This window comes from Colias philodice, chromosome 26 (genome assembly GCF_061535455.1).
Source record: "Colias philodice isolate Cphi_HAF_F1 chromosome 26, ilColPhil1 Martin Lab GWU primary, whole genome shotgun sequence".
Classification (NCBI taxonomy): Eukaryota; Metazoa; Arthropoda; class Insecta; order Lepidoptera; family Pieridae; genus Colias; species Colias philodice.
In genome coordinates this window covers 1,286,012-1,312,116 of record NC_143111.1, presented here as the reverse complement: position 1 = coordinate 1,312,116, position 26,105 = coordinate 1,286,012, and the positions used below count along the sequence as shown (strand labels likewise).

Sequence of the window (26,105 nt, the reverse complement as noted above, 5' to 3'; positions counted from 1 at the left end):
AGTTACCTATAAACTTCTGTATCACTTTCTTTATAACTTTTAATTCCACTACCAAAAATTTTTGAAAACTGCTACCACAATTCTAAGCGCAATAATCTATTTACACATACAAAAACTCACTTATAAGCGACTTCTTCCTTCCTCTTCCTCTCCTCCTGGTCCACATGGTCCAGGGCCCCACTCGTCGTACTCCTGGTGACCGACGTGGTCATGGGCCCGTCGTACTTCATGTCGAGGTTGGAGCAGTCCCTAACCATGGAGATACGGGACTCTCTCGCTTCGATGGGCGGCATTTTGGGGATCTCTCGCTGTATTGTACCGCTTTTGATGTGCCAGTAGTAGGGGCCGTCGTTGTCTGGAATTATGAAATTATATTGTTAAGTTAACTATTATACACATTAGTTGTTTTGTTTTTTGATTGAGATTCTAAAAATTAAATAATGAAACGGCTATGATAGCTTACATGATTATTAGTAGATTATATTCTAAGCTAAGATTCTAAGTATGTAATTATATTTATTGTTGTTTATTCGATATTTAAATGAGATAAATTAATCATATTAAATAATAAGATTTGCTTTGATAATGTTTTCATTTTAATTTTCAGGATTGCGAATAGAGATTTACGTCAGGTTGACATTTATGGTAGATGTTTGACAAGGGTCTTTATTAACAAGCCGAAGATTGAATAAAAAGTCACTAATAACATAACACAAGCACGTTATTCTCATGTCCTATTATTTAAAGTGTCTTTTTCATCCTCTATTGTTTGATCTAAACTAAGTCATTCTATTTCAATAAAATAATTTCGTCTACCTTCATGTTTCTCCCAACCAGGCGGCAGCACCTCTTTCTTGGGCCTCAACTTGACCGGTATAGCGTACAGATCGTCGTTGGGGCCCTCCGCCGAGTGGGGCACGGGGCCCGAGCTCCCGTGGCACTTCTCTGAGGCCTCACGGTCCGCCCTTTCCTTCTCGGGAGGAGGGGAGTCCTCCCCCCCATTTTGCGGCGGCGTGATTAGGCCGCTCTTTTCACTGTAATAATTAATTTGATATGAAATGTATAATTTTTGTTAGTTTGTTGTTCAAAGACTTGAATGGTGAAAACTGAAAGGATTTTGAATAGAAATACACGTAATCATTTACTTGTATCATGTATAGCGGTAGTTTTTTTACAAACTGTATTTTATTTTATTTAAATTATAATAAATACAGTTAGTAAAAACTACCTGCTAGTAGGTATTAAATAGCTATTAGCACAAAAATAAAACTACTTAATAAAGTTATGTTCGTAGAAACGTAAGCGTAGAAACGCTGGAAGATTTCTACATCAAGGTACGGATTCGATTCCAGCTCAAGCCAAAAAATAACTCTTCTGTGCCTGATTAAAACTATTTTATTCACATTCATTCAATTTATATTCCATTGCTTAAAAAATGACTTCAAACATTTCATTAAAATTTCACAAAATTAAAAGATATCTTCCAGATCTCACAACAAAGAAACTTAAAAAGCAAGACTTAGTAACAATACGAATTCTAGAAACATGTATACAATATCTAGGTCACTCACTTTACTTTGCCAACCGGCGAAGATGCCTCATCTTCAACTCTGCAACAAAGGAAAAACCATTATAACTTTATATCTGTATAAAAATGTGTTTTAATCCTAATTTAAAAATGTATCACTGCTTACACGACAATAATAAAGCTGTGCATATAAATCTTAATATTGTAATTTGTAAATAATAAAATTTTAATACTGTACGATGTATAGATGGATGGATGGATGTTTGTTACTCCTACATACAAAAACAGCTAACCAAATCTGGATGCAATTTGGCAGCGAGATAGATTAAAGCCTAAACACATTGACAATTCACGTCGAAAATATCATCATTGAAATGATAGTTTACAAAACCAACGTAATAACCAAAATTACAAATAAATTTTCATTCAACTAAATTTAAATTGAAAACAGTTTAAAATAACTTTACTCTCAATAAACACAATAGAAGGTATGTATCCTCTTTAAAAAATGTATATTTATAACCACAGTATTACAATATTATTTCCTATATTGTAATGCTGTGTTTAAAACCGTTAAAAAACGTTTTTCATTAATGAGTCTCACGGGTATCAAAAAGTTGTCCAACCGTAGTATCCACGCGGTCGACTGAAAGGGCCTTGGTCACTATATCGTAACAAAAATAAGACGATGGTGTATTGTTTTCATTTTGTAATCGATATTTAATTATAGAGCTTGATGTTGTCTTTATTTTTTTGCCATGGCCAATGTGGCTAATCAAAGAACATTTATCTCTACAGTCAAACCAAACCATAATATAGTTTTGTTTAAAAATAATTTGGAAAATCCAAAAGTGCACGCCTCATAATTTTTTTTTAATAAATATTTATTAATTATTATTTTTGTTTATTTAATAACAATTAAACCACATCGAATCAGACCCTGAAAAATGAAAGGGTTCTATTCCTGAGCATACTCAAGCGTAAGAGAAAAAAAAAGACTCGATTAGTAAAGTATTTCGGTCGCTATCGTGTTAACAAGAAAAAGGATCCGCACATACAGACACACGGACGTCCAAGACAGAACTTTTTTAAACTGTTTTTTAACTAGTTAAAATAACAAAAATGACATCAAAAATATCATGAACGTTAAAAATAGTGTTTTTTCTTAATATGTGTGTGTATGTATTATCTTACAAGTGCAATGTATGATACATAAAGACATTTTAAGTTTGAAAAATCAGATGTTTTGCGCGAAGTGACAGTAGTACCCACCTCAACGCTTCGCTTATGAGGCGTGCAATAACATCAACTATTACGCAAAGGACGCTTGCTAATTCTCTAAGTTGTTGAAAGCAAAGTTTTCGACTTTATTTTTTAATTGTCGTCAATATTTTCGATAGTTCTCTTATTGGTACCCTATTATGTTGAAGAATAGAATTATATTTTGAAATAAATTTCAATCACAATTCAACTCAAAATTAACCAAATTCACAATCAATAAAAACAGCAACATTTAAATTTGCATACTTCAAAATTACAAAAATTCCGCCTTTAAATTATAAGTGAAAATATCATGTACAAGCACCCTTAGCAGTAACAATAAGCATAAAGCAGTGTACTCACTAACGACTGCTCTCAGTGCAAATGAGATTGCATTTTAACTCAGTAGTGTGCATTAATCTTCGTACATTTCCCTTTAAATTTAAATTGCGGGTATTTTTCATTTATTGCTTTCACTCGAATACGTAGGTTTAAGGGTTATATAGGTAAGGTAAGTAGTTAGGGCATGTAGGTTTCGGTCTAATTCCTAAATGATGTTTATTTGGCAAACGCGCCGTTGTTATTTGTTATCGTTAAAAGTAACCTGTTTCCTTTTTGTGTAATTTTTTGTTGTAATCAATTTGTGGCTTCGTGCATGATTGATTTAAAAGTAAAATCTCGTGCTTTTATGGGGAAAGAGTACCTAATAGGCGGATTTGATTTTACAAATCATGTTAACCTGGTCGATGTTTCTCAAAGCATGAATACCTACCAAAGCTTAACTAGACCCGTTTTTTTCAAGGAATATTTTCTATTTCTACTATGCTCTTACATTTTAATATCCAGCACTCAATACCCACACAACCACAGTAGTCAGTACCATACACAAATAAAACCTTTAACCAAGCGGTAATTCACACAAATCGCGCTAAAAAAGAACTCAACCAAAATGACCGTACTAACACGAAGTTAGGCACTTAACAGTCTCTCACCAAACTTGCCGACCGTCGAAGGCTTGTAAATTAACCACGAATCTGCTTTACGACCAATCTACGAGTTAATGGGGCTTATTTCGATTTTATGTCCCTTGCCCGCTTTGTTACGAATATTCTCTCGTCTAAAAACACTGTTTTAGGTGTTTCATTGGGAATATACTTCATGCACATTTAGTTAATTTCGATGATGGAATATCAATGATCGTATTTAAAAAAATAATTATCCTTGGAAATCAGTGAGTATATAGACGATTGAATATTTATTTCATTTGATGATAACTATAATTGCGTAGGTTTACTAAAAGAACAGATTCAGAATTAGAAATTTTATTAGATGTGTTGATATTGGTTTAATTAATATTATCAATCCTTAACACCATACTAAGGCAATTGTCAAATATAATTCTAATGTTATCCTGTTTCTTCAAAATAACAATCAACATTCAACAAATTTTATTTAAACCCATTACACAATCTTTGTAATTATTCACAAGTATACACGAAAATTCTCTTTTGGATAGTTTCACTTGCTTCGTAAAATAACAGAATACCACAAATACAATTTAAACGGCAAAATTGTAACAATACAATTTTGCCGGTTACAAAATAATTACCAACGAGACCTAAAATTCGAACAACTGACGCGAATCATCAATAGCACTCGAAATGCACATCACAATTGGGTTGGAACTGAACTCAATTCTAAAAAGCGTTTAAACTACACGGAATGAAAGGCTTTTCGTGTCAAGACATCCTTAGAGCCTCTTCTACTTCGACGTGTCAAGTGCACCTACCATTGTCAGTAAATTCCCTTTTCTCTAGCGCTTTCGAATTATGGCAACGTGAAACTAGACATAAAATTTCTTTATCAAGAACCAATTCCTTTAATAGAAACTTGCTAGAAGAAAACATGACAAAATCGTTTTCGGCATCCCACAGGGTAGCACTTTGAGTCACATCTCTTCTTTATTTATAACGATGATCGATTTAAAATACGAATGCAAACAGTTGCTTTAAACCTCGCCGTATAGTACATAATACGACGATTTGGACTACAACGTTTTATTGCTCACAATCTGAGTAAGCAATCTTTATGTTCTGTTTTGTAGCATAAATCGTCTAAATACATTAAACATCCAATCTAAAAACATTGCACTATTTTATGTTACAAAAGGAGACACAGAGTTCCATACGTATCTCCGTCGGGAATCGGGGGACCGTTTATATCCAGCTCGCATGCGAACATTGGACTACTTTGAATTTTAAAATGCTCCTCAAACAGTACGCCCGCCAGATGTTAGCCGAAACTTAGGAGTTCCAGCTATAACGTTGTCGCTGCGAAAAATGTTTTCGGGGCTTTGTTTGAAACACAATTTCGTGTGAAATTTAAATCCGACGAAACTTATGAAATAATAATACCGCGTTGGTGATTTAAAATTATCCTGACACAGTTGGATTATTTTATTGCTTGATATAAGTAACAATAGAAATAAATATCCTTAAAACCTACGCAAAGACAGGTGATAAAAGAAGTGTCAAAGATTCAATCTAATTCTAATTTATCTTAAAAATAAAAGGGAATCAATATGAAACTGAAACTATTTAAAAACACAAACTAAAATATAACACTGTTAGTTTCCATCATCAAAACAGCAGCGTGTACTCGAAATAGATTTTATCAACACCGCTGGATATAATAAATGTTTAGATCGTCGATACGCGAATATAGATCGTGATGATTGCCGGTTAGTAACCCGTGTACACATGTACGCGTGTACAATGTACGTGTACAATGTACGTGTACAATGTACGTGTACATAGATTAACGTAGTTGTTTTGAACGCAAAAAGATCAATATGACCCATGTTTTTCACTAGCTACCTGGACTTAACTAAACAAATTTTATGTTATGGGTAAAGGCAGGGTAAGGTATTTCGGTAGTGGTTTCAATGGAAAACTTATTTGTTGTTTTAGTCTATTAACTAGTCTCTTATATTTTGTTTTTGTAGTTTATTCTGTGTACCAAAATTTTAACTACCTATATCCTTTTAGCTATTCTGGTATGATTTTGGAACAAGCACGCAATTTATAATTTTGGAAGGATGTTATTACAGTAAAATTAATACATAAATATTATCTCAGGATAAGAAAATCGATTAAAATTAACGTGACTTCAACAACATGCCGAATTTACCCTATTTTTGGCACTTTATCATCTCTGGTCTCTACCAAAAGGCAATCAATCATCACGGCATCACTGGATGATTCTTTAGATTACATTTATCATACTAAATCTCTTCTTATATTCCATGTTTTCGAGCTATACCTTCTTCTTCATCGAATATTTCCTTATTTTTATATCTGTGGATGATTCTGCATCTGTATTCATCAAGCCAATGCAAGTATCACAGGGATTATTGTCACGTTCCTGTTTCAATTCCGAAGCGTCCCCTGCAGTTCGTAATTGCATTGAATTTTGCTATTGCTCCGAATTTACAATTTTTCTTATAAATTCGGATTATTTAGTGTCATGAGACGTTCACGATTATTTCATATTTTAATTGACCCGAGAAGCTTTTATGCTATTTATTAAATTTAAAATTATCATCAAAAAACTAAGAATTTGTATTTTTATTTTATTTCATGAAGCTACCTAACTATTCTATAATACTCACAAATAAAGGTATATTATGATAATAGAAAAACCCGCATAGTTCCTGTTCCTATAGAATTTCCGGGATAAAAAGTAGCCTTATTCTGATCTTCAGCTACCTAAATTTCATTGTAATCGGTTCAGTACTATTTTCGTGAAAGAACAACAATCATTCATCCATCCATCCTCACAAACTTTCGCATTTATAATATTAGTAGGATAAAATGCGCATTTCTTCTCCATATACAGTAGTACCTAAGTTTTCGCATTTTAGTAGAGGATACGTCATTAATAAGTGTAAAAATAAATCATACAACCATAAATTACCAGTGAAACCACATAAAATAGGGTTCAAATTCGCTTGTCGCATTACTAAAGTATCTGAAACCCCATCTATAAGTTTCCTCAATAAAATTTATTCTTTTGTTTACTTCAGAGCGCTTGTGAAACTGAGAACATTTTAAAGGAAAGTTTTATGAGTGCCAACAGAAAATTAGGATATATAAAAGTATTTCTCTTTTACAATTTGAACGTGAGAATATAAGATTTCTACATGGACTTGATAAGAATTATCTATACTAATATTATAAAGCTGAAGAGTTTGTTTGTTTGTTTGAACGCGCTAATCTCAGGAACCACTTTTCCGATTTGAAAAATTATTTCGGTGTTAGATAGCCCATTTATCGAGGAAGGCTATATTATATCATCACGCTAAGACCAACAGGAGTGGAGCACTGCGGGTAAAACCGCAGAGCACAGCTAGTATTTGGAATTTAGATATAGGTAAAGCATATAAATACCTAATTGTGATAGATCACAACGCATGACAAATAATGAAAATTATTATTTAAGAATATCAAAGCAGTTTTATGAGTCCATTGTTTAAGATAATATTATATCAAAATATTGAAATATCAGGTTAATTCATTCCCAATTCAATACAAAATACTTACGATATTCTGTATTCACTTGGGACTCTTTTAAAACTGGGTAAATTGTGTACAGATTGCAGTCGTAATTCCCAAAAGAATGGATGAATGGAAACCACTAAGCGGTCACCCAATAAAAGATTTACTTCTCTTAAAATAGTACAGATCATTTATCAATCACTAAACACTGGTTTTGATAAACAGCTTCCCGGTTAAAGATTTGTAAACAATTACTTAAGAGCCTGTCAAAGGATTTTTGCTGTCTTCTTTTGTTTTTATAATTGCAGTTTTAATTGTTTTCCACTTTTACCTTATGTTACTTCTAAACTTAATTGAGATTATTTTTAGTATACATGTTTGTAACCAGTGTGTTCTGTTTATCTTATTTATCAGTTAAAATGTCGGAAATTTTCAACAAATAGTATTTTCAAATATCTGTGAGAATTGCAAGTGCTGAAACCAGCCCTTACGTTTTTTTTTAATTTGAAATTTTTAAAACAAATAATTTATAAAAGTGTCTACACAATTTAATAACAATCATTACTACAAACTCTACTACATAATTACTACAAACCAAAACTTCTATACGAATATTAAAAACTGACGTAAAATTTCATTAAAACTTGCGGGTAGATTTAAAAGCTCGTATGAAGCATGAACACGCTCGAACTATGAAGTACTACAGCGAAATATGAATTTATGGCATTTTCCTCATTTTAATTGGAGTTTATTCAGTATTTGAGTAGCGAAATGCAATTTTTCATCCACATTTAATAAGTGTTCCATAATGTTGCTTAAGAAGAGGTTAAAATTGAATGGTTAATCTTTTGCGATATTATATTTCAGATTTTGATATGTTTTGGATACTTTAATAGCATCATAAATATATTAAATTGTATATACTGAAGTGAAGTGAAGTCCCATGTCCCCTAGAGGGGTAAGGGGCAGATGCATTATACATCTGTTTCACTGATCGATTTTCTTTAGGGACAAGTAGGTGATCAGCCTTCTGTGTCCTGCCAGACCGAGAAATTTTTTAATTTTTTTATTAAGATCACTCTTTAGTGATAAGGCCGCCATCTGTGCTAGTTTAGCTATAAGTTTTAGTTTTAAGTAATTTGTATAACTAGCATAGTAAAGTGTTATAAATAAAATAAATAAAATAAGCTTGTTTATTAATTCCTTTTTACTATAAGAATTGTTACCAACTTCGATACTTATGAGTTATTACTACTTAAGTAAGTTCTCTAGTTTAATAGTTGCTTCTTTTTCATAGAAAAAATTGAAATAAGGCTATTAGGATTAGATTTAACAGTAGCTAGTAAATTATTAAGAAAAAAAAATATAAATATATTGGATATAATGAGCACAATTTTTCAAAATTCGAAACATATTTGCAATTATAACAAACTAGCGGTCCGCCCCAAGGAATATAATAAAAAAAGAATTATCGAAATCGGTTCAGCCGTTCTCGAGTTATGCGCTTACCAACACATTTTGCGATTCATTTTTATATATAAGATACACAAAATACAAAGTTTAAATATCGAAATGTCTCTACAAATATTTGTGGCTACGAAAACTATTTTCCGGTATCGCGTACTATCGCTAAGCGGATTTATCGCGACGTAAAATGTTCATTTTAACAACGCAGCGCTTTGCGAACTTCGTCCAATACAGATTATACGTTGCAACGGATGGCGTAAGTTATAAACTATATGCGATAAGTGAAAGCGAATAATATTTTACGGTAGATGCTAGCAAATATTGTAATAATACTGTAAACCTGATTTTTTTTATTAGTTATTTCTACAAATATTGCTTTATTGGATTTAATTTTAGTTTTTGGACTTAGGCAAATAACTGAGTGATAACAAATATTAAAGCTTTCAATAAAATTGTACAGCTATTAACCCCTGGCCTTGACCACCGAGCGGCCCGATTGGGCCACGACACAATAGATTTTCTATTGTGTCTGTGATTCCGGGGGCTGAGGCATTAAGAAAAATAACATTAAATATAAGAGTAGACATAGACAATAATGTTTTAATATTTCACGCAAATCTATTAGAGTCACACACTAAGGAAACAAGCAGCTTTTGCAGCAACTTTACCATTTAAATTTCATTACAAATAAGCACTCAAATCCTTAACTTAGCAATCAATATAATCTAGAGTATTCCTCTAACTTAGCTCCCAGGTGAGAACTAGTTAGTCATCAAGTTACATCAAGTTACTGGGAAACAAGAAGCTCCAAGCTAGTGAAGTTCAACTTAATGCGGCTTATTGCATCCCGATACCCCACGTATCGTATTACATAGTTGTAATCAAGAACGTCTAACGTGCTGCGGATTTTAAATTAACTTAGTTGTTAAGACTTAAGAATTATCGCTGAAAACTACTAGGAAGATCAAGTTACAGGTATTGGAAAATATTTTTAAATGAAATATAAATAGTCTTTATTTTCCGTTTCAAAAAATATATGTATATAGGTACCTATTAACAAAGGCATACAAAAAATTGTACAAATGAACAAACATATTATCGTGAAATTAATTTTCCAAATCAATTATTAATTATGATGTAAAAAAGTAATAAATACAAATGTGTTTTTGTAACACACTTCCACATAACTAAGACTATCTCTATAGTTAACTCCTATTAAAGACACGAATATAATTAATTAAAATACTCTATAATCATCTTAAGATAAAGTTACTTCTCCAATATTGAAATCACCATCACGACACAATTCAAACCTCGCTTAAATACCAACACAAACAATATACTAAACCCAGTTTAAAATCTTAAAATGTTCACCACTTGCTTCAACTCCTAAATATAATGAAGTTAGTACTAATCGCTAATGCCATTAACTTGTACCACACAAGCATTATGTTCCGCAGACGTGCCTTACTACGGGCGCTACGGATGTGTGGGGCCATGAAACGGACAACTTAATATTAGTTTATCGTACGTTTAAAATTGTGGTGTTAGATTATGTGAAGTGATGTTTGTGGTATGTTTAGCTAGAATTAGAAATTAAAAAAGTGAAGTATAAATATTATTTTATAAATTGTAAATAAATGATTTAACACTACGATAACACTATATTATTTAACTAACACTAAATAAGCAAAAATATACAAAGACATTAAATAATTTACCTTAAAAACCTAGACAGGTATAAAAATAGTAAGCTCGGTAGTCTTTGGTAAGTATAATATTCTAGATTTCTAGTTATACACATTTTGATTCTAGAATTACAAAGTATGATTTTATATTGCAATTTATTGTCTGACCATGTTCTTTTAATATATTTTTATTAAAAATTTTAAAAGGAAACGCATTCATTTACAATCAATTTTTGATCAACACGCAAACTAACATCAACCACAATAAATTAATTTTATTAGACATAAATCAAACAGTCATAAAAATTATTACAACTAAATGCAATTTCGAATAAAAAAGTACTAATCGTCACATGAAAACGAAATAAATAAATATATTATGAACAACTACAGTTTAAAAAGACTAGCAAATTCAATTACGCAATAATTAAAAAAAACTTAACAAAACCATTAAACAACATTGTTTATAAACATTTCGCACAAATCGACTTAAAAATCCAGTTACATAAATAAACGAACGCACAAATCCGTAGAAAAATCGAGAAATCGTTACGAGCGTGTCGTGGCCGGCCCGCGGTGCATCGCCGATCGATGCAGTGCGACTGCGCCGTCCGCAGGTCACTGAACCCGGTGACGTAACGTGTTGGTATTTGGCTAGTGCTTGGCCCATGTGGGGTATGGGGCATATTGTTGGGACGGTTTAATATCTTTTATATTTGGTGGTTACAATATTTGTGTAGAACCCGTTGACGTAACGTATTGGTATTTGGCTTGGCCCCGGTGGGGCATGGGGCATATATGGTGGGTGGTTAAATGGCGCTGTTTAATAAACAGTCTAGGCTGTGACATGTTATACATTTAGTGGTTGTAATATTTGTGCAATTGTCCCAGGTGGGGCATGGGACGGTATGAAAATCAGGTGGATTATTCTAGGCTCTTATTAAAACTGAAGCTGAGATTTTGCAAAAGTATTATGATATATTTAGAAATTATAATATTTTATAGTTGTCCCCCGTGGGTCATGGGGCATATCGTTGAGGCGGTTAAACTGCGTCGATTAATAAAGATTCGTCGATTAAAATAATGGCTGATTGAGATTTTCGAAAATTAGCGGATTGCATCCTTGGGGCAAGGGACGGTGTGGGTATTGCATTATTGATACCGTGTATAATTCGCGACATTATGACCATATGTAATTTAATAGAAATCCAAATGGAATTAAAAAAAATAAATCAGAGGCTTCAGGTAGATCTTTATTGTTTGCTTCTATAAACGACTACACTAATTCTTACTGTCAAATGACTCTTTTTTTTTTTATTCCGGAATGGAAATCGCATGTATTTCTTAGGTCATATTATAACATCAACACAACTTAATAACCCAGTAATTTCCATTTGACATAATATTCCTCTCATGACAGTATTTTTAACTGTTTAGAGCGAGGGCGCACGAGCAACTTTGTCTCCGCAACTATTTTGTCTCTCCCATCAATTTGTATGGGGAGTTGCGTCGCTACGTGCGCGCACTTTCATACTAGCCCATAGGTGGGAGAGACAAAATAGTTGCGGAGACAAAATAGTTGCGGAGACAAAATAGTTGCGGAGACAAAGTTGCTCGTGCGCGCACTGTCTTAAAATGATTACCGGACAGTAATGTAAACGGGCTACTAGCTGTACTTTTAATTGCGTCATCTTAAAGCGGATAATAATACACGAGCCATTAATTATCGATTTCAATGACAACTATATGCCTAGACGATCTATTTCGAACTAGCCGTCCTCCCACGGCATTTATCGTTTTCACATTAACTATGGAGCTAAAATAGTTGTCCAGACAAAGTGGTATTTAAGAGGTTAATTTCAAAGAAAAAGTTGATGATTAGGGATAGTTGGGAAATGTCAACAACATGTTATTATATTGACACCTTGAGATTTTCATTTGCGGTAACATAAATAATCCCAACTCATGGCTAAAATTAGACTATAATTATTGATATGTAAATAAATCGATACTGCAGTCTGCAGTTTCTAATTTTATCTTGATCCGATCTGCTATTTTTGCACGAAAGACTTCCTAACAAACATCCATTCCCTCCATCATTTTTTTGCTTATGTTGTTGCCTTAACCCATTGTTATTCATTTGATTATATCCTAACAGCCAGCTCTTCTATGCGGTTTTATCCGCATTCCTCTGATCTATTGGTCTTACCGTAATGTAATATACAACCTTCCTCGATAAATAGACCACCTAACACTGAAATAATTTTTCAAATCGTACCCTTAGTTACTGTGACTAACGCGTTCGACTAAACGAACTCTTCATCTTTATAATATAAGCAAGCATAGATAGCAAACACATGGCAAACACAAAACACACCAATTTGCAGTCGCTTAATTTCATACACTACACTCTACAGCGACTTTTAGAAGAATTTCATACTAATAGAGCCATATTTATTTGTATATGGTCTGAGCCCTGACCTTATCAAAGACCGTTTGTCATAGGTCACAGTGAATCAGACGCTTGGCATGGAGAGCGGGTAATTTCGCTGTGTATCATGATATATGTCATTTTATAGGTTTCGAGACTTAATATATTGTTGGTACAGCATTTGTATGATGTAGTAGTTCCTTGGCAGTTACTGGGTTGAAATACTGGAGTTATAACTAACTATATTATTATTATGAATGCAAAAAATCGCTATGTTACGTTTTCATGTCTAAGCGCTGAACAAGCTACTGTTTTTACAATTATCAATCAACAAATAGAATGAAAGATTTTTTCTCGTGATTTAGCCCGGTACAACTGCGGTGACAGTATAAGTTCTGTACCAACTCTTTTCATATTTTCCAGAACGATCTCTTATTCCTGCTGTCAATTCTTACTTCCACTCTTTATTACGCCTAAAACTCATTTGCAAATGCTCGTACGGCGCGGTTATTGTTTACCATCCATACCATTATTAAAAATATTACCTGGCAAAGATTGCTATACGTAACAATAATTTGTGCAAATTTCATTTCTAGTGTTTATTTACTTTGTACAAGATCTGGTTCCTATTTTGTATATTGAAGAATTATCAATAAGTAAATAGTCTGGCAAACTCACCTCCTATTATCAAGATACGCGTCGTACTCGTCCATGCTCTTGTCGTCGTGCATGCTGTACAGTTCGCTGTATATCGCGGACTCGAAGCGAGACCGGTCCAAGTGGTAGTTGGGGTTCTCGTACGAGAGCAGACCATTCTCTGTGGAAGATAGGAGCTGTTAGTTATAAAGTTATTGGGTATGCGAAGGTTGGGTAAAATATTTTATGGTAGCTGGGAGTACTGCTGCTGTTTAGGTAAAGGTTGCGGCTGCTGTGCTGGTAAAGGTTGGGTAAAAGGTTTTTGATATGGAAGATAGCTTGTTTGAGGCTACTGCTCTTTGTTGGGAAGGTAGAGGAAAACTTTAAGGAAGTTGATTCATTATTTTAATGATTTAACAACCCTGATTTAACAACCCATATTTTATTACCATTTTTTAATTAAGCCAACCTTTACGCGGTACCGTAATCTGCACACCAAAAACTATAAAACGTGCCCGTGGTTGTTATTCTATTTATTAGCCTCATTTAGTTAATAAAAAAGCGCAATGCTTCATTTACGAGTATTTTACATTGAAGCAATCAATACAAGACACTTAAAGCTCAATAGCCATAGCCTCCCGTCTCGATTACATGTCCCATCCTAATCCCTTAGTCCTCAGACTTCCACGGCACCTAATTACCCTGGCTAGCATCAGACGCACTGCTATGGCTGCGTGCGGAAGCCCCGATATCTGTCCATGCCTTATGTAACGACATTGGTATTCACTGGTTAGGCTATGCTTTCCTTTGTAGCTTGGGATTCCAAAAATTAGGACTGGAATGGACTATTTTCAAGATGCGCGGGTTAGAATTTGATTTACAGTCTGTATTTATAGTAAGTATTGAGTTTTCTTTCCTTTCAGTGGAATTAGAATTTTTTAATTAGTATTTTGTTTAAATAATTACTAATGTGTCTTTAGATCTAGAGCTTTAGCACTAGAGCAAGTCGCATTAGAATCAATTTTAATGTCCAATAAAAATTACTAGAAAAATAAATACTTACAAAAACACTAAGTATTATAAATTGAAATGTTATGGCTCATAAATGAATATCAGGTAGGATAATGAACCCTTCTGAATGTCCATCCACTATAATTCGAAAGTCAATCATTTTAGCTATTCTCTCAGGGAATACGAATAGTTATTACGTTATTTTTTAAGAATGAAAAAGTCCTCTAGAGTATAAAGCAAATGCATTTCACATCTGCCTGACCGATCGATTTTCTTTGACTCAGGTCATCAGCCTTCTGTCCCGAGCCTTTTTGTCAACAACCTTATGTTCTCAGATTTTTTCCATTGGGAATTGAACCCAGAACATCAAAAAGACATGCTATAACCACTTAACCAAACTCAAACATTTATTTATTCGATCAAAAATTATTAGAATACTTCTAGAAGCACTTTTTATGCGTCATAATATTTACCACCGATTCAGAAAGCAGTATCTTTGGCTTAGAACCGGCAAGAACCTCCATAGTTGCTCTTTTAAAATCATGTTAATATTGCATTATAATCTTACAAGTAGACGAAGTTTTTATGATCATACACTATACTGGAGGTGTAAGGGTCTAAATAGCTACAATTTCCATAGGTACTAACTTGTAACGTGGGCCACTACACCTAAAACGTAATGGTTATAGGCCATATGAGTTGTGGTACATAGGATGGAAGGGAGCGGTTTCATATTAAAGTATGAATATAAATTTGCAGGATAAATACCCGATTGTTTTTTTACTATTTCAAATTAATTATATTTATTCGAAAGTTTATTGGTGTAACAACATTCTTATACTTAACTAGTGGTCCGCCCCGGCTTCGCCCGTGGTACATATTTCGCAATAAAAGGTAGCCTATGTCCTTTCTCGGGTATCAAAATATCTCCATACCAAATTTCATGCAAATTGGTTCAGTAGTTTAGGCGTGATTGAGTAACAGCGGACAGACAGACAGACTTTCGCATTTATAATATTAGTATGGATTGCTACAAAAAATCCACAAATTTTATAGATCTATGCAAAAAACAAATTATATTCAACATCTTCTAAACTTTAAGTGGTCTAATAAATGGGCTGTGTAAAAAATTAACGTAAAAGGAGACTATTTTTTGTGGGCCCACCAAGACTCGGTAACGTATAGTCATAAAAAAAAACGTGTAAAAATATAAAATTATATTATGAATTTTGTAACTTCATTGTTTTACAAACGAAACCGGAATCATGAAATCGAATTAAAAAGCCTTATTTTGATATCATCCCTGCTCTAGTGTGCTGTCTACAAACCAAGAACAATGGCCAACATTAAAAAAACTGGAACGAAACGTTTTTATCGATAGAATGAAAATAAAATCAAAAAGCAAAAAAAATTGCCTTCAATAAACCACTTTAGAAACGGTTTTATTCTTATTTATATGGAAGAATAACATTGATAGCGATTTTAAATCCTGTCATTTATCAAATAAAACAATTTGTTTCTACTCTGCTAAAAAAATCCGTGTAACGAAACGTTATAATTATCTATTGGCTGCTTTGACGGAATAATATGTCAGATTTCTCCTGTCGTAGCCCCCTGCGTCAATGTTTGAAATGAATGTAAACATATCTCGATGATGTAAACAATGTTTTTTTTACCTACCTATTTAAAAATGATACTTAAAAATGATACTTAAGAGCGTTTAATATTACAATTGAACATGAATAATAAAATAGCTGTGCAAATGGATACCTATCCTAATATTATGTTCCTATTTATTATAATATTAGTCATAAAATATCACTAATAATTTCTTATTGAATCAGTTTTCCCAATCGCTAAAATCGCATCAAGGTCCAGAAACTTGAGGTACACCCACTTATATCTATTTTCTATACTATTTATAACCAAATCGGGTCTCTGTGTTTGTGGTACCTTGGTTGTGTCTGATTTCCGAGCTTTAAATCGTGACAATGTATATGATGTTTTCTAATATTTATTAATTCATTTATTTAAATATATTGTACCCAATGATTCGGATGGGTCACACAAGACAAATCGCTCATTATGAGTTAGTTTTTATGTAGTAATGAGGTGAATGTTTGCACACGTATTTCTAAAGATTCCGGTTAAAACATGTAAAAGTAATGTCACCACTGTAATCTGGGGACTTCAAGGAACAAACTAACACAAATTTCATTAATATACGCTAAGAAATTGAGGTGGGCCTATTCTCCAAACAAAAAAAATCGTCTCCTTTATTCCGGATATATATTCCAGCCTAAATGAAGACAAAAGCAGTCATCTTATTACGTGACTACAATATATCTGCAAGAGTGTAGAGAAGATGCCAGATCTTCGAAAAAAAAATATTAAAAAGAAATTTATGAATTCTCAACCCGCTCAAATCTCATCCCAAATACCACATCTCAATATTCAAGTCACGCGTGTCAATAGTTATGTAATATGCTTGTAATATCATCGAAGTAAATACTCTCTATTTACATGTATTAACATAATAAATGATATCAAACAAAAAAATACCATCAATTTATGAGGCTAAATGAATTAGGTTACAAATTACAATGAGTTGTTTTTAAGTCGGTTATTAGTCTAGTCTTTATAAAAAGGGAGGCAGGAAGGGAGGGGTAGTAGAGGTAGAGGGGGGTAGCTTAAGAAGTTATAATAACGAATATATATATAATACTAGCTTTCCGCCCGCGGCTTCGCCCGCGCTTTCAAAGAAAAACCCGCATAGTTCCCGTTCCCGTGGGATTTCCGGGATAAAACCTATCCTATGTGTTAATCCAAGTTACCCTCTATATGTGTGCTTAATTTCATTGTAATCCATTCAGTAGTTTTTACGTGAAAGAGTAACAAACATCCATACATCCATACAAACTTTCGCCTTTATAATAGTAGTAGGATATATGTTCACTAATTTATACATATTTAAATGTTTGTTTGTCGAGATATCGCGTAAAACATAACATGCTTTGCTACAATTGAAGACAAAAACTCCAAAAACGATATTTAATTTGTTGTAGTTTAAGTCTTTACCGAATAACAGGCTATATTTTTTTCCAGTCAATCTGTAAAATAGTTGCAAGGGAGCTACATAGGGGATGAAAATTTAGATAGTGATATGTATTCCACGATATAGTTATTAATGCAATAAATAATCTAAGAAAGAAAGATTAATGACCATGTTTATGAATGCCAATTTAACTCTGCGTGTGTTTATATTGACATTTAAAACTTGCAAAAGACGTACCTCATTGATTTGACGAATACGCAACGTATTAAAAACTGAATTATTTTATGATGACATATTATATTAGCATAGCAAAAAAAGTAAATAATCAATTTAATACTAGACTATGGTCCAAAAATAATATAATCAAGAAAGATCCCTTCAAATGCCACAGACAAAATATTATTACAAAAGTTTATTTTACGCTGTGATTTTACGTATATGTCGGTATATGTCGAGATAAATGTTTAACAAAGACAATATAGGTAGGCACCACAGATCGTAGGCACCTACACAGGAAATGACCTCTTCCATGTATTTTAATATGAAATATAAAATCCATACAAGTTCACGGCCTGAATAACATGCATTCCGTAGCTAGGGGGCAAATATTAAATTGCCTGTGACACGAATACTGCGTATTTAAATTATATTTAATTTTGTACACGTTTGGTCTTTTATTTCATTTCTTCTACTAATGTCAAGAGGTTATTACTTATTTCGATGCTGTTGAAGGTGCATAATATTAACATAGCTTCCTAGCTGATACAGCAAGTTTTGTAAGTGTGTTTGTTTGGAACAATTGATAGGATTGTAATCAATTTTATTGACCGAAGTTTACTTAGTAGGTAAATATTATAATATAAACGATTTAAACCAAAATGTAAAATGGATCAAACTATATGCATGTCAAAAATTAACAAATTACACAATATGTTCTTTATAAGTAATTAATTTGCCAAAAAACAATTATTTTACCTGTATCAATTCAAGGATATCTTCGCAACATCGGCTTCTCACAGGAAAATCATTGTTCTAATAATACATTGAAAAAAATATTTTTCGCAACCCTGTCTTACTATCGTAAGGTCGCAGCCCTAACAGCTTGTCTGAGCTGCAGCGGATCGATCCTGCGACCTTCACCGTCGCGACTCGTCTCGAATAACTTGTCTTCACCGGGTGATGTAAGAACTGATGGACAGACGGACTTTCTTTGTGAATAGACTGGGAATTTACAAGTTCAATTTACATTTTTTTATTTTTTTGTCTTCATACCCTACAAAGGTCGTATAAGTGGTATACTCGTATAAGTACCTATTGGTACGTATTTGATCTTATTCAATGTTTCGTGTAATTAATTTTATAAGTCGTGCAAATCATAAATGTACATATTTGTAGTTTTGGAAATTAGGCTTTTTGAAAATGAGGCATCTATCCCGGTTTTACCCTAACCAGTAGGAAGCTAATATATATGAATTACCATTGTAAATAAATTAATCATTAAACATTCTTTACACATTACTTAAGAAAAACATAATACATTGCAAAAAATTTTTAAATGTAATAAAGTTATTTATTTAGTTATAATTACTTATTATTAACACATACGAAAATACGGCATAATATGTATATTTTCTATGCTTTCTTTTAGAAAAGGCTTGGCTTGTACAGTCAACACTGTCTTCTTATTGTAAAACACTAATATTGATGATGATTTTAAAGATAATTAAAAAAAATTATTCCTAGACCTTTCTATCTATTCGTCACCATTAGTCAACCATAAATTATTTCACAATGACAGTCCATTTTGTTGAAGACATTTCTTTGCCCGATTACGAAAGGCAGTGAAAATTGAGCGACTTAATGCAAGTCATATTTATTTATTGAACGGTAGTTGATATAAGTTGATATAATATTATTATTTTTTGATGTCATGACTCTTAACAGCAACCAATACAAAATTGGGAGTGAAAAAATACGGAGAAACTAATGTTGTAAGACGGGTTGCAATGACTCAAATTGTAAGCAACGTTTTGATATTTTATAAACAACTACCTTTCCGCCCGCGGCTTCGCCCGCGTTTTGATAGAAAAACCCGTATAGTTCCCGTTCCCGTGGGATTTCCGGGATAAAACTTATCCTATTTGTTAATCCAAGTTACCCTCTATATGTGTGCTTAATTTCATTGTAATCGGTTTAGTAGTATTTGCGTGAAAGAGTAACAAACACACACAAATTCCCGTACTTTTTACAGTCTACTAAACATACCAGTTCTTCACGGCGTAATTAATTATTAATTATTCCAAAAAATTACCATACATTTTAAAACAGCAAACCCATAAAAAGTAAAAACTCTTAAAAATTAGCACCTATAAACTTTAAAACTAATTAAACAATTAACACACTAATACTCACTTTCACGTTTATGTAAACCCATAGTGATGTTCACACTTGACACATCGCACTGACACTTTCGGTTTTCACTTGGCACAACACTAGTTTCTAAAACACATACCGAATAATAATCATTGTGTAAGTTTAAACGCTTCCAGATTTTGTAAGTTGTATGTAATGTGACATTGTCTTGAATTTTAATACGCAGTGGTATCTACTTAAATCTTAGAGCATTAAGACTTAAATCAATAAAAATGGTTACATATAATAGTCTTGAATCTAAAATATGTGTCTAAGATTGCCTAAAAGATGTACTTAGCACGCATGCGATACTTATTAAAAAAAATACGTGTGGCACTCGAGGACTGCCGCGGTAAAGCTATTGTATATCATCGCATCGCTGTGCCGGTTGGAATTGGGGGTGTTAGGTTTTTTCGTTACGGAATTTTTATATTCGGTCGCCGCGCTCAGTCTGAGATAAAAGCTATGCAATAGCTTAATAAAGAAAGTGTATTATGACAAAAATATATGATCATAACCATTCTACTTTTCCGTTGCAAAAGCCGTACAAAAATCACAAAAAAGTACAATAATAGCTTTCACAAAGGGAAAAAGAGCAGAGATTTGCAACCTAATTCTAGGAATCCAGATTATACCTTTGAAAGAATACTAACGAATTTTTAAGTTGAAATGAACGTATTTTTTGGCAATTTTTAAAAATTTAGATTTATTAACTTCAAGCAAGCAGTAAAATAAAATTCAATGATAAAAATATAATAGGTAACTTTTAATTAATGTCGCAATTCGTATTTTAAATACCACAATAATTATTGCTAATATTGAGTCCAATGCAAATGTAATAAAATTTAATAGCTTTAACCCAGATTTATTTGTTGATTTCAATTTTTATGTCAATTATTTTATCTACTTATTTAGAGCCGATTTTTCAATCCTTGGTTAAAATTTATCCGTCCAATAAAGACGACACGAACGTATATTAAAATGTCAGCTGGAAACTGTCAAATACGGACAATTACAATACATTTTTGAAATGGTAGTTTACTACGTTATTCGATGAATAAGTTGTAACCAAGGATTGAAAAATCAGCCTTCATTTTATTTGAGAAATAGCTTTTTATTTTATTTGAATATATAAAATTCATATTATATATGTATTTATATGTTCATTTCCTTTTCACCGGTAACAATACCATAATTATATAATCAAAACGAGCCTATATCAGTTACGTAACTCCTATTTTCTGTAATAAAACAATTCTGCGTAAATTGCACAATTTCTTTGTCTAACTCAAATTAATCTTAATAACGAGTTATCTCATGAGATATACGTTGTTGCATTGAAATAATAATAATTGGATGGAAAAAATACTTCTTAATTACTGGGAAAATTGTTTGGAACCGACTGTTCTAAACTAAGACAAAGCAACAAAAATATCGTCAAAATAAACATGTTATGTGACAATTAATATAATAGTATGTAGTATGTACATATTAATACACGGTAATGAATGATCTTTTCGCATGTATTTTAGAGTTTACCCCGACATAGATATAAAGGCTAGTCCCATGTCCCCTAGTGGGGTAAGGAGCAGATGCATTATATACTGTTTCACTGATCGATTTTCTTTAGGGACAAGTAGGTGATCAGCCTTCTGTGTCCTGCCAGACCGAGACATTTCTTTTTCTTCATCTCCACCGGGAATCGAACCCAGGACCCCTAGGTGCTACGCTTAGTGCTTACGCGTCAACTACTGTACCAAGGAGGCGGTCTCGACCTATAATACCTACTTAAATTGTTTTCATATTACAATGCAGATTTATAATTTATGTTTAGTTGCGATACGTGTAACGGAACGCAGGTGAGAGTTAGAATGAGAAGGTCGAATTTCGACGGTCGCGGCTGACCGATACTAGAATCTTTTGAAATATTGAACTTATGTAGTCTGTAATTATACAGGTTAACAAGTTCATCCGTTAGTTAATAATTCAGTCCATCTCATAGTTTCACAGAAATACGTGGACAAACATGCATTCAATTACAAAATAAATAATTTTTATATGTTACATTACCTACATTATATTATAGTTTTATTATAGTACTCTTTGCGAATTTTTACAACAAAGCAAGCCAGCAAACTGCGAGTAAAAATGTAAAAAAAGTCAAACTTTTTCAATCGAAAAAATACAAATTAAATTCCAAATTATGAACCCCAATGTTTTTTTTTTCAACCTATATAATATGCCAGTGACACTATCAAAGCACAGACTATACAACAGTTTATATAATCTGTGGCCTGAATGGGACCGGCGCTAATCGCGTTGCATTTGCGCCCGGTGACGCGGAACGCGAGGGCGAAGTGAATATTCGAGAAAATGTTCATTTGTAATAATTGCTAGTGTATGTAATTTAAAATTTAATTATCTTAATATATATAAATCTCGTGTCACAATGTTTGTCCTCAATGGACTCCTAAACCACTTAACCGATTATAATAAAATTCGCACACCATGTGCAGTTCGATCCAACTTGAGAGATAGGATAGTTTAAACATGTAGGTACCACGGGCGAAGCCGGGGCGGACCACTAGTGTACTATGAAATTTTCAGTATCCTTGATTTAATAATGAGCATAAAAGTAGTTTATTGGTCGAAACAAGTTATTATTTTGAAAAATAAACGGGCTTTGTCAAAAAATACACATATCCAACAATGAAAATTTTATATTCTACTACCAAAATGAATAGAAAGCACAATTTGTCTACATAACAAAAAAAATATAATTACAAATTTCATTTGTTATTGGTAACTGACCTAGGCTAAACAACCAGGTCAAACCTAACCGCTCTTATAGATACGTTGAAACCATTTAATCCCACTTAGAAGAGGATTTAGTTGACCTACTAACTAAGAAGATAGCTATTAAGGCTTTTAAATTAATCGCAATGTGCAGTCATTTATTTTTGTTTAAAGTTGATAACAAACTGGCTCCCTTTTACAAAAAAATAGTCTATGATTGAATAATGAAAATGTGTCCAAAATTTAGGTAATATTTAGAAATTAAATATTTTAATGGATTTTAAACGAGATTTTATTCATTATATTATCATCCCGACGTTTCGCATTACTTTGCAGCGAGCGTGGGAAGACAAGTAAAATCAAAGACAAGAAAATTCTTGTAATATTTTTCTACATTTATTTTCTTTTGTAGGATTTCTTCTCTATAGTTAAATACCAGTTAGGTATGATTTAAAGATATTTTTTGATTAATATGTAACAAATTACAAATGATGTATGATATAATAGTAATATAGGTATTGTTTAGTAATTATTATTCATCAATGTTACATTGTTTTATTATTTTTATTACTTTTCCGTTATTATCAGTCACTTTTATGACAAGCAGGGAATTTATTATTTATCAACAATAAATCAACTCTTAAAATAAAATCAACTATACAATCGACAAACTGCATTCTTTTATTTAAATAAAAAATATTGACTTTTCATATTTATCAACATAAGGAGTACATATTTGAAGTAATAGGCTATATGAGGAGATTAATAAACTATGTTCAAGAATACACTTTGTATAATAAATGTGGTACACATTTTTGTATAAAAGTGCGGCAACTATCCGGATTTTACCCTATGTTAGGATTTTGACCAGTAAAATTAAAAACAGGTTTATACGTACTAGCAAAGAGCTTGTTTACTAAATTTAAGCAATTATATTCATAAGTCTAGCGAGCTAGATCCAATATAATTATTCTATGGACGAGAATAATTGGCGGATAGACGCTTTTTCATGCGTTTTTTATTTCATCCAACGAAATACTTTAAGATTGGCAATTATTAACAGGAAACTTTAATTGGATACGAGGAAAATATATTCGTATAGGTACATCTTTATTGTTTTATTTTTGTGTGCAAAAATTCTAATATAATGTTCTTATTTTTTAGTTATTCATTTTGTTCCATAGGTACCATTTTTGTTGTAAAATACCGATTTAGGAACCATCACAGTTCAAAATATAGTTGTAGAAGAATATCTATATACTAATATTATAAAGAGGAAATAACATGTTTGTATGGTTTTCACGCATAAACTACTGAAGCGATTTTGATGAAATTTGGCACAGATAATCTTTAGACCTTGAGAAAGAACATAGGCTACCTTTAATTGCGAAATATGTACCACGGGCGAAGCCGGGGAGGACCGCTTGTAGGTAATAATTTAATAACAACAGGTTTCTAAGGTAACAAATTAAATGACGTAATATTAAAGGATTGTGATGACTGAAAGAGGCACAAGGTGCAATGTTATAATAAAATTTTTCCCGACTGTGACGTAATACATATTTTTGAGTGTGTATGTATGTACATATTTCTATGGAACTCTCTTTAGCCTAACCTGATGTATTTAGATCCGAGTGGTTTTGGTAAGTACAACAAAAATTTAAATATTCAAAATTTTGGCGCCAAAATATGAGTAATAGTAAAATTTTGCAGTCATGTTGTTTGTTTTTATCATCTATATCTTATTAAGATCCTTTGGCTAGACAGTAGTATTTGAAAGCATAACATAATAACAATAAGTAATAAGTATATAAATTCTGCTCTAAATAAAATTAGTTAATTATTTATTCCGTTAATAAAATCCGTTGCAATATTTAATTTCTAAACACCAAATTCGCGTAAAACTGAGCACAAAAAAGATGATTAACATCGAAATTTTAAATTCCAAAGGTCAGCATAATATTTAAATAAAATTATTATAATATAACGGCCATTTTATTAATAATGTTAAGCATATTAATAATACTCTGCTGACCTCACTTTGACCTTACTAATGGCTCATTGGTACAAGATATAATAGTTTAGGATCGTAGGTTCGATTTCCGTATTTTTATTAGGCGACCCTAGTAAATAAAATGCGTAGTATTCACCCTTTTCGACATATAATAAAAGTACTAGGCACTTAATTAAATTTTTGTAAACATCATTTTGTAGAAATTGTTAGGGAATAGCTGGATATTTTTGTTTTATTATTGTATATATTTATTTAATTTATAATTGGAACGTTTAGCATTTTAATACATCTGAATCTTTAAATTATATATCTGAAATCTGAAGTTATTGATATTGATGAAAATAATAAGTGTGTTTTCTTATTAAAAAATATTATAGAAATAATATTTCTAGAACAAGCATTTCAGAAAAAGCTTCGTTTGTATTTTATCAAAATAGCATCAAAACCGCTACATCCGCACTGGCTATACGAATAAGCAGATTTATAACAATATCAACAATCTACTTTCATAATACCCAAGGTCGTCTACAAACGCCGGCGAAGTCACCTTTCAACTTGTTTTTTTTTTTTACTATATCCGTGTTCTTTTATATCAAAAGTGGACTTTTATTTTAAAAGATTTATATTTATAGCTATAGTTTTTGCTCTTGAAATTAATTGATAAGCGTTAAAAATGTTTTTCTTTATCTCTTCTATGAACTAAATAGATATTGGAGAAATTTAAGTGAAATAGAAATAAATCTGTTCTCAATTTTTGACCTGCATGATGCAATGTAAACATGATATACCTAATTATTTGTCGCCGCCTCCTTTGAGCTGTCCTAGGCATTCAACGTCGTCATTCAATGTGTGCTAGTGACTCAATCAAATAATATCAGATTCAACCAGATGACTACGACATAATAATTAATATTTAATATTATGTTGTGTAACTATGACATAATTTTATTAAAGTATAGTTTTTTCGGAGCTTAGCGCGGACAAACATCATGACACGGGGCTTCTATTCAATTATTCATGTACAATACAGAATAATATGTAAAGCTGGCGTCCATCTTTGCGAAAACAGAAACATAACATCAATATAGTTAACAGGCCAACGACCTAACTGTCCCAGATTCATTTATTGTATGACTCTTTTCATGCCTGAAGTTGGCTAGATTTATTTGGGTTAGGATTTATTATCTGTATTTAGTATATTTAAAAGGACTTTAGTTCACTGCTAATCTATACACTAATATTATAAAGCTG

At 32.2% G+C, this 26,105-nt stretch overlaps 1 protein-coding gene across 10 annotated transcripts in view; it reads right to left on the bottom strand.

Annotated features, from left to right (window-relative positions):
- LOC149476748 (protein Fe65 homolog) overlaps positions 1–26,105 on the bottom strand; it is a 47,154-nt gene that overhangs the window by 18,541 nt on the left and 2,508 nt on the right. For 3 of the 10 annotated variants that reach the window (XM_089711193.1, XM_089711194.1, XM_089711199.1), the window contains exons 2-6: positions 20,045–20,237; positions 13,609–13,747; positions 1,572–1,610; positions 817–1,034; positions 121–355 (exon numbers count right to left, since the gene is read on the bottom strand). In XM_089711193.1, coding sequence (XP_089567319.1) covers positions 121–355; positions 817–1,034; positions 1,572–1,610; positions 13,609–13,747; positions 20,045–20,066 — 653 coding nt within the window. In that variant the 5' untranslated portion in view covers positions 20,067–20,237. Of the gene's footprint in view, positions 1–120; positions 356–816; positions 1,035–1,571; positions 1,611–13,608; positions 13,748–20,044; positions 20,248–26,105 lie in introns of all 10 variants that reach the window. The other 7 variants (XM_089711192.1, XM_089711191.1, XM_089711196.1 and 4 more) reach the window with 5 other exon arrangements.